Raw genomic sequence first — 13,796 nt, 5'->3', positions numbered from 1 at the left:
ACAAGTATTTTATATAATGTACAATTATTTTAAATGGAATTCCTCTTTCTATATCTTGCTACTGGACATTGTAATATATAGAAATGATGTCATTTGTGGGTTTATTTTATATCCTGCAACTTTGCTAACGTTAATTATTTCACTAGTTTTTTAGTTGATTCTCTAGCATTCTCCAAGTATGCCATCATATTACATGCAAATAGTAATAGTTTTGTTTCTTCATTATCTGTTCTAATTCTTTCAATTTCTTTTTATTCTCTTATTTCTAACATTTCTAGTACAATATTGAATAATGGTAGTGATAATGGGTATTATTGCTTCACCTTAATATTATTGGAAGGTTTCTACTTTATCCCCTTACTGATAATGCTTGCTGATGGTTTTAGATAAATACTACTTATCGTTTTAAGGAAAGCTCCATTTGTTACTATGTTTTCTAGTGTTTTTAATAGGAAAAAGTGTTATATTTTTTCTAGAGCATTTTCTGCATCTACTGATGTAATAATATGATTTTCTTGTTTTTTGTTATTGATCTGGTTGATTATGCTGATAATTTTCCTAATATTGAACCATCCCTGCATTCCTAGTATAAATACCACCTGTATGATCTTTATGATAAATTGCTGTAATCTCCTTGCTATGTTTTATTTAAAAATTTTTGCTTCAATATTTTCATTAGGGAAATTGGTCTGTAGTTTTCTTTCTCTGTTTTTGCTCTTCCTGGTTTAAACATCAGCAACATATTTGTGTTGTAAAGACTAGAACTTTCAAAAAAGATTTTGACTCCATAAAAAGTCGCTGAATTATTTCCTTAGGATGGGTTTGACAGTGTTCAATGGAGAAAGTATGGGATTTGCACACACACACACACACACAGAGTAGGTAACCAGGTGTGGTCACAGTAATCTCCCAATGATCTTGCTTTGAAAGTATCAAAGTCACCTTAAGACACAGTATCTCCCATGACTGGCATCTTTCCATAGTCCATGATTGTTTTCCCAAACCAGCCATAGATGTTTTCTCTATCATAGGCCACTATTACTTCAGTGGCTACTACTACCACCTCTCTGGGAATCTTCTACTGACTCCAGTTTCCATTCTGATGGCTCGGATGCATCTCTGAAACTCCCTTCTTGGGTTATTCATTCACCTAAAATGAATAACAATTATATACCAAATAAAGAGATGGACCATATGCTCATAGACAGCAGCTGGGATGACAGAGCAGATGCCTTTCCTTCCACCCAGCTGCTCACTGTAGCCCTCAACTCATTCATAGCCAAGAAGGAAAAGCAACCGAGAGCTCAATGGGTCTTTTTATTGAGTGCACACTTGGGCCCAGCTCAGTACTTCAGTTCTGCAGTAAATTAAAAGACTTCTTGCCATCACATAATTCTAGCCACTCATTTACACATGCCTGAAAAAATAAGCTTCCTAAGTTCCATATGTTGAATTGGAACAAGGAATGGAATATTTTCCCATGCTCTAGATAACACATCAAGAAGGGCAAAATACAAACATTGTCACTAGCCAGTCTATCACTAAACCTTCATTGCTTGGCCAGAAATAATTTCTGAAGCCTGGAAGCTTAAGCAGGAGTCCAATTTAAATCTCAGGTGACTTCATTCCTTCCTTCACTCCTTTAACTATATTTGTTTTTTTTTAATGTAGGATTTTCTATTTAAAAAGACATAATAGGTAATTTTTTATTGATAATACTATGTCCCAAAAGCAAGAAAAAGTTGCCTAGTTTTCTTTGAGAAGGTTAAATAGTTCTACCAGTCTTTATCCTCTAAAGATTTAGTTTGGAAATTACCACATGTCCTTTGACTATCCTTAAATGTTTGTTATTTTGTAATACTCAACTCAATTTAGAAACTATAGGTTTAGAGACTTTGGGAGTTTAAAGAAAAGGGTTAGGGACATGCACTTATGTTTTTTTTTTTCAAAAAAGAAGCTAAGGGACAAATGTTGTGTTTAGGTTTTTGTTGGACAAAAACAATTATATAATTTTTTGATGATTAAAATAGAAACATATAACTATTTTTCTTAAGATATTTGTTACCAATTATAGTTCTAGCTCTGCTATTCACTAACAGTGTGACCTTGGAAAAATCATTTCCCCTCCCTGAGCCCTAATTTCCTCGCCTCTAAAATGAGAGAATTGCATTTAATAATCTCAAAAGATCCTTTCAGCTCAGACAGCCTATGATCTTATAACTTGAAATCTCTCCATGCAAAAAAGCTATTTTAATAACCGCATAATGTGTTATAGTTTTATTATCATGGCATCGTTAAGCAATGGTGATAAATACAGCTTTGCTATAGTATTCAATGTTTTCTTCCTTGACTGTAACAAAATAATAAGTTATTAATAATCTATGCACCATTGACCACAGCACTCAGGGACTTTTATCTACTTATGCTATTTTTGGTAGATGAAATTTAATAATCTTTTAATTCTCAAGAACTATCTGCCCTCCTTAAAATAGCATAAAATCTCAGACTGTCTCTACCAAAGCAAATGAGGGTGAGAGTCCCTTCAGCTTGAGGTCATGTTGATAGTGCACAAAAAATATTAATTATGTCTAACAAAGGAAGTATTTTTCCCCACAACCTGTGAGTACAAGTAAAAGTTGGGGGCATAGCACAGAATGTATGTTAAACATATAACGATTTTTAAGGTTTTCCTCAGACAGATGAGTTTTCTTCTGTGTGTTGTTCATGTTGTTGCTTCACCTCCCCTGTCACCAGTATTAGAAAGTGGTGGCAACTGGCTAAGGGCTGAATAGGTTGAGAGGATTAACTCTTCTTCCACTAGAAATTCTTAATGGTAAATTCTGCATTCCAAGGACAGGACATGACAGTAAAAGATTAAAGCATGGAAGTGGAAGCTAATACCTTTTCTACATTAGACTTATGCTTGGAAGTTTTTTATATGTTCTATTCATATCAAATAGAGTATTTAAAGTTAGGCAATCCATGTTATTGACCCGGCCTGTCCTTTCTGGTCAACTCACACATTCCATTTTTCAGATAGAGAACAGATGATAAGTATGTCCATGGGAACTTATCACACAAGCCGTAAGGATGAGCGGGAACATATGATTGTCCACAAGAGTATGTGTCTGCTGAAGAAGTGGCATGATCTCTGTCAGAACAGCAAGTGATACATCTCTTACTAACACATGATGAGAATTATCTAGCACTCAGAATTCAACTACCAAGTTTTTATCTCCTTACACTGAGCTCTCAACCACATTTTTCAAAGTGTTTGTACCTAATACCCTTTGAAAGACATTCGCTTTAACATTCTTCATTAAAACAACAATAAAGAAATTCTCTTTAAGAGTTCTGGCAGGTCAATGTTATCTTCATCCTAACCTTGTGATCTCTTACATTCCCAAAATAGAAATTATAGTTCTCTAAGACTCATTTGTCCATTAAAGCATACATTGAAAGCAAAGAAAAATATTGATTCTTTCATTAAAGAATTCTAGAATTGCACAATCTCAGAGCTGAAGATATTATTAGAGCATTATTGTGGAATAAAAAAAATCCTCTTTGTCTTGTAGGTCAGATTGCTCAAAGTTGTTGTTTAACTAACTGATGGTAGAAAGTCTCTCTATAGGCCTTTTGCCCTCTGGCTTCTTATATACCAGTTAAAAAAGAGTACTGGGTATCACAAGCAGGAAGCATGATGGCTAAAGGATGCAGTTTCCTGAATGTAGAATTTTGAACATCTTGTGGTTGCTGAGGCAAAAAGAAAGAAACAGATGATTACTAAAGTCAAGAGAAAGAGATAGTAGAAGGCAATTTCTAGTGTAGAATCATTTATCTACAATTTCCCTTTTGTGCCATGACAACATACTACATCGTTCTGCATAGACAAAAGGTCAAATTGGTCTTGGGCAGAACCAGGACTATCAGTGAAGGAGGCTATTTGAAAAGCTCTAGTGATATGTTGACAACAGCACTAAACCCCTGCCTTGATTGAGGAGAAAAGAACGAAAATATAAGCAGACATAAGGACAAGAAATGCAGATCTTGAATGATCAGTTTTACTATTTTATAGAGGGGGTTATCCTGGACCAAAGGACTCAATGAAGGGAACCATCTCTAAGGACTAGAGTTGAAGATTGAAGGAAGGCCAGAATCTTCAAGATGCATTATATTGGACAGGTGGACACACGTGTAACACTCGGAGGCATCAATAACCTTACAAACAATTCCTTTGCAACAACCCCCTCCCCAAACACACACATACTTGCTCTGGAAGGAAGAAATTGAGGGCAATGTGGTTATACAAGGCTATTGATATAATCCTTCAGACTTTTGAAGAAGATGATCCAAAGGAAGAGGAATCAGAGGAGGACAAAGTTTTGTCATAGGTGAGGCAGATTGAAGGAAATTAGAAGGGTGTCTGTGCTAACTTGCAGTGTAACCTGGAGCCCACCCTGCTTACCATTCAAGGGACAATGGCTAGAATCACAAGAGGAACTATACAGAGTGAAAATATGACCCTTGCATCTCATCCAGTAAAAAAGCAGTCTTTGATTCTCTCACTCCAGAGGATGATAGTTTCCTCTGCCTACACTCCCACCTCACTTCATCCCAGTTTGTGCCACCAGGTGGATGTTATTAACCCTTCGTTCCCACACAGTTCTTTTAGCCTTTTTTGAGGGAGTCACTCTGTACTCAATGATTAGCCTTACCATCAGAGTGCAGGCCTCCTTCTCAACATTTTGAAATGTACATCCCGAGTCACAGCTGGCAAGGAGGTCAGATTAAGTGTGGTGGATAAATTAGTTCAGCTTTGAGAAGATAGCAGTGGTACTTCTTATTACGTGGCCTTATCATTGGACGTGGTATGAGTGACAAGGATCATCTGTTAGAGTTTTTCCACCAGGAATTCAATGAAGTTTTTCACTAACTGAATTGTTATGGAAGTAGAATCAATTGGACTTGGCAATTGTTTGAATATGGGGGGTTGGGGAGAGGGAAGAGTAGAGAATGATTTTGAATTTGGAAGTCTGGGTGACTGAAAGGATGGAATGCCTTCAACAAAATAGGGAAACCTGGAGGAGGAGGAGTGAGTTAGGTTGGGGCAGGGGAAGAGAAGGTAATGAGTTCTGTTTTGAATATGTAGTATTTGAGATTCCTTTAGGACATTCAGTTAGAGATATCCAGTAGGAGGCTGGTGATAGAGTCCAAGAGTGAGATTTGGGCTGATTATATAGATCTGAGAGTCATCTATACAGAGATCATAGCTGAACCCATGGGAAGGGGACTAATGAGATCACTGAGAGAGTGTAAAGAGAGAAGGGAAGAGATAGAGTCTTGGAGTATATCCATGACTAGAGAACAGGAAATGGATGACGATTGAGCAACAGACTAAACAAGAATAATCACAAAGGTAGAAGGATAATGATGGAATCAGAACTGCAGACCTCAGTGACCATCTAGTCCTATGCACACATGAAAAAAAAAAAGAATTCCCACTACAACATGCCCATTACGTGCTCATTCAACCTCTATTTATAACTTTCAGCACAAAGGAACCCCCCATGTGCGGAGGAAGCCCATTCCGCTTTTGGATAGCTCTAATTGTTAGGGAGTTTTTCATTTCATTTACCCTAAATTTCCCTCCGTGTAACTTCTGATCTTTGATTCTGGCTCTTCTCTCTTTGGCCAACGGGAACAAATCTAATCCCTCTTCCACTTGAAAGCCCTTAATATATCTGAAAATAGCCTTTATTTCCTTACTGATCTTTCAGTTGGGAAGCTGGGAATCTAAATGCCCCTAGTTTCTTCAACGAGTTCTTATTCATAATGGAATCAAGACTCTTCACCATCTTGTTTACCCTCATTTGGATGCTTTACAATTCATCAGGGTCCTTCTCAAATTATTTCATTTTGTATCTGCAAAGTTGATGGAATAGGAAGATCTTCCCCTTCCATTAATAGGCCTATGTGACCACATGTGTTGAAACACAGCTGTGCTACATCCTGAATCACATAAAGTCCATTGGGAGAGGAACTTGCCTAAAGGGAAGCTTGCTTAGGTGAGGCTTGCTTGTAGGAAGGCTTTCACACCTTTTGGTACTAAGCTAATTAGGCACTAACTCACAAGGGTTGTGATGCCTTCTGGCTCTGAGAAGTGTATATATATATATATTCTGAGATTGGTTTTTTGCTTTGGGGGCTTGCTCATGGGAAGGATCTTTTGATTCCCTGGACAGGACTCTGAGTAGCCATTTTGTTAAGAGGCCCTGACTACTCAAATGTAGTGGTGCTCCCCCCAATCCGGTGGTATATGCAGGTGGTTGTATTACTTTGTTCAGAGAGTTGGAGCCTTGTCTATTGATTTCTGTGCTAAATTCTCTGCTTGTATTTTCTCTCTGCTCGTATTTTTTCCACCTTTAGGGTGCTGACCTTTCCCCTGAACTAGTGAATGTAATTAAAGTAAGATTGTAGACTCCCTTAAAGTTGTCTTTCCTTTAAGAAAAGAAGATCAAAGAACCTGTCCTAGCAGGCCACCCTGGGTGTGCTAGGATGCTTGCTGTTACAGGATCGAATACAAAACTCCAAATGTTGCCTGATTAGGACAGAGGGGAGGATATTAATTCCATAGTCGTAGAAACTACAGCTCTTGGTACAATCCAAGGTCACATTAGTTTTGGGGTTTGTTTTTGGTTTGCCGTATTATACCAATTGCACTTGAAATCCACTACAACCTCCATATATTTCACAGATAAACTGCTATCTGACCATGTCCCCTCTACTTTCTGTTATGCTTGTTATTTTTTTTAAAACTCAAGTGCATATTTATATATTATGCCTTTTAAATTTCTTGTTATTAGCTTCAATTTAGCGTCTAACCTGTTGGACCTTGTTAGAGTCTAACTGCATCAAGTATGTCAGTCATGCTTCACAGTTTTGTGTCATCTATAAATAAGATAAACATCACCCCAATGCCTTTACCCAAGTTGTTGATAAAGATGTCAAACAGCACAAAGCCAAGCAGTGATCCCAGGAGCACTCCACAGAAGAGCTCCAGCCAAGGTGATATCAAATCATTAATGATTATTCTCTGAGTCTAGAATTCAATCAGCTTCAAATCCATCTAATTGTACTATCATCTAGCACGTTGCTCCATCCTCCTTCCCTGCCAAAATAGCATGGGATGTTTTATCAAGTGCTTTGTTAAAATGTAAGTAGACCTTATTTATAGAATCCACCTAATCTATCCTTGTAGATATAATAGCCCTGTCAAAAAAGGGGAAAAAAGGTTTGTTTGATGTGACCTGTTCTTAAAGTGATGCTGGCTTTTTATGATCAATTCTTTCTTTGCTGTATGTTTAGAGTTTTGCCAGGAATATAAATCAGCTTGCTGATAGATAGACAGATAGGTACCACAACACTGGAAAAGGGGATAAATGTCCTTATTTTTAAAAAACTAGAAGAGAATTTTATATACATATATATAGGAAATATTCATAAACATATCTAATACTCTCATAAGAGTAATATTATTATTCTGTTATGTATGAGTATATGTGCATATGTACGTATATTATATATATATGAGTAATACTCTTACTCTGATAAGTAGATATCAATATACTCATATATGAATGTTACTTTTACTCTGGCATATATTCATATATGAGTAATACTCTTGCTCTGATATATATGTATATGTATGTCTATATGTGTATATGCTCATATATGAGTAATACTCTTACATGTGCTTATATATGTATATATGCACATAAATACATATATAATGTATATATATACCTATCTATATGTGTGTGTACATATGGAGAAAGAGAGGGAGAGAGGGGTGGGGAGAAGAGGGAAAGGGAAAGAGGAGGAAAAGGAGGAGGAGGAGGGACAGAGAGACAGAGAGACACAGAGAGATAAAGAGAGAGAGAGTTCTTTCAGCTCCTTGCTGAAGATCGTGTAATGTTTGGCAATGCTTTCAAGCTTCTTTCTGGAACTAACATTTTGTTTTCATGTGGCTCACCAGACAGAGGGTAATTGTATAGATAGACAGACAAACACAGACATCAGAGTAGGAGTCACACACACACACACACACACACACACACACACACACGCCTTCCATTTTTAAAGTCAGGACAACATTCACCCTTATCCAGTATTTCTCTCACTGTCTAAAATTTTTTCAAATATCATAAGAATCACATCTGCTTGTTCATTTAGTGCCCAAGAATATGGCACATTTGAGCACAGAGACTTGGATTGGTCTACTACAGCTGAGTGTACTCTACACAGTGTTCTCTCCTTATTGGGTACCGATTTCATATTAGCCTTTCCAGGCTAAAGATCATCGCCTTCAGCAGAGAAAATGGAAGCAAAATAAGAGCTGAACAGCTCTCCTCTTCCCCATTCTCCCATCCACCTGACACTTCATCTTCCTCTTTTTCTTTGTTTTAGACAAACGACAATAACAAACAATAACAAAAATTCAACTTTTTGTTTTCTTTAACTTTTGTTGTGTAGCTCAGCTTCTTCTAAACTTTAGTAGTACTAGAACTATTGAGACTAAGCCATTACATCCTTTTTTTGTTGTTTTGTTTTGTTATCAATCCTCTGTCCTGCCATCTTCTTCTGTATGTATCTTTTAAAAATCAAACATGGTTGGTCAATTCTCTTGGCATTCACATAGGTCTCTTCAGATTACAACTATTTTTTTCTTCTTCAGCAAAATTATTTCTCTTTGTGTTTTTAGAATCTAGTACTTTTTGAATATCTCCCCCTGCTTTGGTCTGCTTCCTTCCCCTATCAAATTTCTATTCAGGGAATCCTGCCTTTCCTTCTTCTGATTTTCCTTTCCTTCTTTAGCACAAACTCTAAAAGGTATTGATCACTTTGCTACAAGGTTCCCACCATTTTAACCCAACAGTAAATTCTTTGTTAGTAAAAATCAGATACGGAACAGAATTTGCCCCGTGATGTTTCCTCTACCTTTTGAAGTATTAAATTATCTTTAAGACAGGTCAAGACATCATTAGCTGCTATCCTTTCAGAGGGATGAAGGAAGGAAAGGAGGGATGAAAGAAAGGAGGAAATGAACATTCACATAACTCTCTATATAGCCCACTTAATTTTTAAATCCTGCTTCTCTTGCCATTATTAGGGGAGAGAGGAGGGAGGGAAGGAAGGAGAGAGAGAGAGAGAGAGAGAGAGAGAGAGGGAGATGGATAACTGAAGCTTCCCATCACTACCAAAAATCGTGCTTCTGTGACAGGCTTTTAACCTTATTTTTCTGAACTTCCTGTCCCTTTTCTCTTGCCATATGGTACCTAGTATACTCCAATGACAGAACCATGTCTTTCTCTCTACAATGATTTATCTCTCCAGTGTTTCCCATCTTTTCCCTTCATCTCTCAGTTTATTTATATGTGTCTATCTTTTAATAGAAAATGTTATCCCATCTGCTTTTACTTGTTGAATTAGGTATACCTGTCCAGAGCTATATCCCAGTAATGCATTTCATTACTCCAAGTCTCAGTAATAACTTTGAAGTCAAATGTACCTACTTATCTTAGGACCTTTAGTTCTGTGTCCCTGTTGCCTAAAATGTTGTCCGTTTTTGCATAGACATTTGAGATCAAGCAATTTCCTATGAGTTCATTTCTTAGATTTTACTTCCTGTGAACCTCTGGGTGTCTTAACAACTATTTTTTCTTCATCATAGCTACTACCTATGGTAGCTAACTTAGTAGACTTACATAAGAAAGCAGTTTTCTTCCTCTCCCATCCTTTTTGCTTTCAATTAGCTCTGATTAGATTTACAAGACACAAGACAAATACATTCTAACAGCTTTCACTAGGCATGCCACACCTCAGGACAGAAGCCCAGTATTCTCATCTTTTAAGCCAAAATTCAGAAATTCAAAGATCATTCTCAGGCACCATCATCTTGGCCAACTGTTTCACTTTGTAGTGAAAGTTTTCTCTTAGGCATCCTTTACTTTCAATGGATTAACAGGGATGGAAACAAAACCAGTTTTCCTATGGTTTTCAGCTCCTTGCCCAAGACTGTGTAATGTTTGGCAATGCTTTTGAGCTTCCTTCTGGAACTATCATTTGTGCTCATGTGAATCTCCAGAAGCTGGGCAGCATTCATTTGTTTTTTCAAGCTTTGGGAGGTTCTCTGATGTCTTAAATATGTGTTCCAGCCTTTTTACAGTCGGCGGCCGGCGTTAGCGTGTTCACAAGCTGCGCTGCTTCCCTACCCCGTGCTCGGTTCCTTCGTCGTCGTCGCCGCCGCCGCCGCTTCCTCCTCTTCCCGGTCCCTCCCACCGCCACCACCACCATGGGCTTCGGAGATCTCAAGACACCTGCGGGCCTGCAACACCTCAATGACTTCCTAGCGGACAAGAGCTACATAGAAGGGTTTGTGCCATCCCAGGCTGACATAGCAGTATTTGAAGCTGTCTCGGGCCCCCCACCTGCCAACCTGTACCATGCGCTCCGTTGGTATAACCACATCAAGTCCTACGAGAAGCAAAAGGCGAGCTTGCCAGGAATAAAGAAGGCTTTGGGCAAGTATGGGCCTGCTGATGTTGAAGATACCACTGGAAGTGGAGCTACAGATAGCAAAGATGATAATGACATTGATCTCTTTGGGTCTGACGATGAGGAGGAAAGTGAAGAAGCAAAGAAACTAAGAGAAGAACGCCTTGCTCAGTATGAATCAAAGAAATCAAAAAAACCTGCAATTGTTGCCAAGTCTTCTATCTTACTGGATGTAAAACCTTGGGATGATGAGACAGATATGGCAAAATTAGAGGAATGTGTCAGAAGCATTCAGGCAGATGGCTTGGTCTGGGGATCTTCTAAACTAGTTTCAGTGGGATATGGCATCAAGAAGCTTCAGATACAAGGTGTAGTTGAAGATGATGAAGTTGGGACAGATATGCTAGAGGAACGGATAACTGCCTTTGAAGACTATGTGAAATCTATGGATGTTGCTGCCTTCAATAAAATCTAAAACCTAGCATCCTCAAAAATGGCATTTAAATAAAAATATTTGCAAGCAAAAAAAAAAAATATGTGTTCCAGGATGACAACAGACCTCCCTATTGTTGTTCTCAGGTTGATGCATAGCTGTCTCAGTAACTCTGAGCAAGGAGTCACCAACACTACTCTTCTCTTCTTCTGACTCTTATTTAATGATTTCTCATCTAACCACATGTGGATCTACTTTATCATTCCTTAGGGAACACAAAGGTTCTTCCTTATCAAATCAGACAGCTCCCTCTTCTTGTGCTTGTATCTCTAGTCCTTACCATAGTACTTTGCATAAGATAAATGTCCAATAAATGTTTTTTCTTTCCTCTCTCCCTCCCTCCTTCCATTCCTTCCTTCCATTCCTTCCTTCCTTCCTTCCTTCCTTCCCTCACTCCTTTCTGACATTGAAAAGAAGGAAGACTTCTTTCTATTGCATTCATTCTTTTAAAAAAATATCCCAAGTTAAATACTAAAGCAAACAAACAAAACCATTCACACCTTTTATATAGCCCACTTCATTTAAAAAATCTTGCTTCTCTTGCCTTTATAATAAGTATTCTCAGACTAGTTCTCTGATCAACTCCAGTTCCTTCCTTACTTCCTCCTTCGCTCCCTCCCTCCCTTCCTTCCTTTCTTTCTTCTTTCCTTCCTTCTTTCCTTCCTTTTTTATGAAAGTAATTATATTTCACTTATCTAAAGGTGATTTATCCATAAATCTCAGCCATCTAGAACACAACGGAAGACAAGAAGTTAAGAAAAAATATCCTCTGAGCAGCCCCAATAGATTGCACAATGTTTGCACTCTAAAGCTCATGGACCAAACCCATATGTGAGTCTCTAAGGTCTTATTTTTTTAAAAGACGTGACTCTAACAAGTTTCTTATCTGGTTTCCCAGTTTAGAACACTACACATTTAGATAGACTCAGCAAATCAAAAGGAGTGTTGATAGAGCCAACCACATTGACAGCCATGATAAGTGATAGCTGACAACATAAGAAGGTGAAGGTAGAGAAGCTATAGAAAGCAGATGCAAGAACTTGTAGAGCCTTTTAGCGTACCAGTAAATCTTCCTTTCTATTTCAAAAATGCCTAAAGCTATTACCTTTTTATGTTATTGTATAATAAAATTCATTATACAGGTCCTGAGTCATGTTGGTATTATCTCACATTCAATTAGTGCTTAATAGTTTACAAAGTACTTTCCTCACAACAGTCCTGTCTGGTAAATACTACTATTATTATCATTAATAAGCAGATAAAATACAGTCGCAAGCTCAACTCAAAGAAATACAGTTATTTGCCAAGGTTTATTGTCTTTGAATGAAAGATGGGTTTCAGGGGATTCCCATAGTCTGATAAATGGCGTATACACACAGTTATTTTCCTTTACAGGGGGCTTTATTTACAGAGAGACAGAGACAAAGGCAGAGAGACAGGGAGAGATATAAGCAGTCCTGTTCTGAATGATCCTCCTGGACTGTCTTGAATCCCAGTATGACTATTAGAGCTAAGGAATTCCTAGGAGGGTTTGTGTCTTAAATAGGGGTCCTAGGAGCATATACAAAGAGGAGTTGTCTCAAGCTCAGTTCAAACTAGGTTATATTTGCTTAACAGAATTTTTTTCCATCATGAGTTAACGTACAAAGCATGCTTCCATGCTTGAGTGATGTGTGCAGATTGGTGAAAGGGAGGCTGCGATGGCTCTTGGACTACACTCACCTCTGCAAAGTCCACCTCTTGATCACTGAAGAGAGAACGCAGGTGTGAGGTTTAACTTGTGGAGGTGGTTCACAAGCAGTACTCCATTCTGTGACAATTCACAAAGCAACAAAGTGATCCCTTTTGATTGAACTTAGGTATAAGATAGCAGTTCCAAATAATAATAACATAGAAGCGAAGAGTAACATTACAAGATACAACAAAAGTTTTGGAGGGGTTTGGGGAGGTCATCCTAATTCTATGTTCCTCCTCATCACCTGAGAACAAAGTAACCTATGGAGCTCCAAGGGTGCTCAGATTTGTGGCTGGTGTATCATGATAGGCAAATGAAGCAATAAACTTTGCTCAGCTGAATCAACTCAAGGTGTCTTCAGTGACTCTCCTTCTTGAATATCCTTTTTCTGATATTGCTAAATAAAACTACTTTGGTTAACTATTGATGACCTACAAGTGTCTATTTTTGTACCAATATTAAACCTAAACTACCAGAAAAGGTGCCTGAGTCAACCCAGAACAGAACAAGATGATCGAGCACTACTGTTGGTTTGGGGGGAGGAGGCGGAGGGAGGGCAAGGAAGAAAAAGGAAGAGGTGAGGCTAGTAAGTCTCTGAGGGTAGATTTGAACTCAGGTCTTCCTGACACTAGGCCCACTCTATCTGTTCTACCACCCAGCTGCTTCCTTATTAGAATCCTTCTAGCTTTCCTCAAAGCTCAGCTCAGAAGTCACCTCCCATATGACATCTTTTTTCTTCCCTCTAGCTTCTAGTGTTCCCACACACAACCACAAAGAAATACTTTGTATTTATTTTGTATGTATGCTGCATATACTTATGTGTGTATGCAAGAGGGGACTGTGCAATGGAGCCATAGTCCTTGGAGCATGTTCAACATTCTCTGCTGGCTGCATAACAACACAGAGGCTTAGTGAGTCTGCGTCCAGGAATGGGTAATGGAGAACTACTGCCTGATTCAGATCATGTGCAGGTATTCTGTGACTTACCTGTTATTTTACTGAGTGGTGATGAAA

At 38.2% G+C, this 13,796-nt stretch overlaps 1 protein-coding gene across 1 annotated transcript; it reads left to right on the top strand.

Annotated features, from left to right (window-relative positions):
* The first annotated feature begins 10,292 nt into the window (after positions 1–10,292).
* On the top strand, positions 10,293–11,048 carry LOC118830579 (elongation factor 1-beta-like). The gene has a single exon (XM_036737452.1). It carries the CDS (start codon positions 10,352–10,354, stop codon positions 11,027–11,029), a length of 678 nt encoding a protein of 225 aa, XP_036593347.1. The 5' UTR covers positions 10,293–10,351; the 3' UTR covers positions 11,030–11,048.
* The last annotated feature ends 2,748 nt before the right edge of the window (positions 11,049–13,796 follow it).

The sequence above is a fragment of the Trichosurus vulpecula genome, chromosome 1, assembly GCF_011100635.1.
Source record: "Trichosurus vulpecula isolate mTriVul1 chromosome 1, mTriVul1.pri, whole genome shotgun sequence".
Lineage (NCBI taxonomy): Eukaryota > Metazoa > Chordata > Mammalia > Diprotodontia > Phalangeridae > Trichosurus > Trichosurus vulpecula.
The sequence above is the reverse complement of the archived record's forward strand: the minus strand, read 5'-3'. Positions and strand labels throughout refer to the sequence as shown.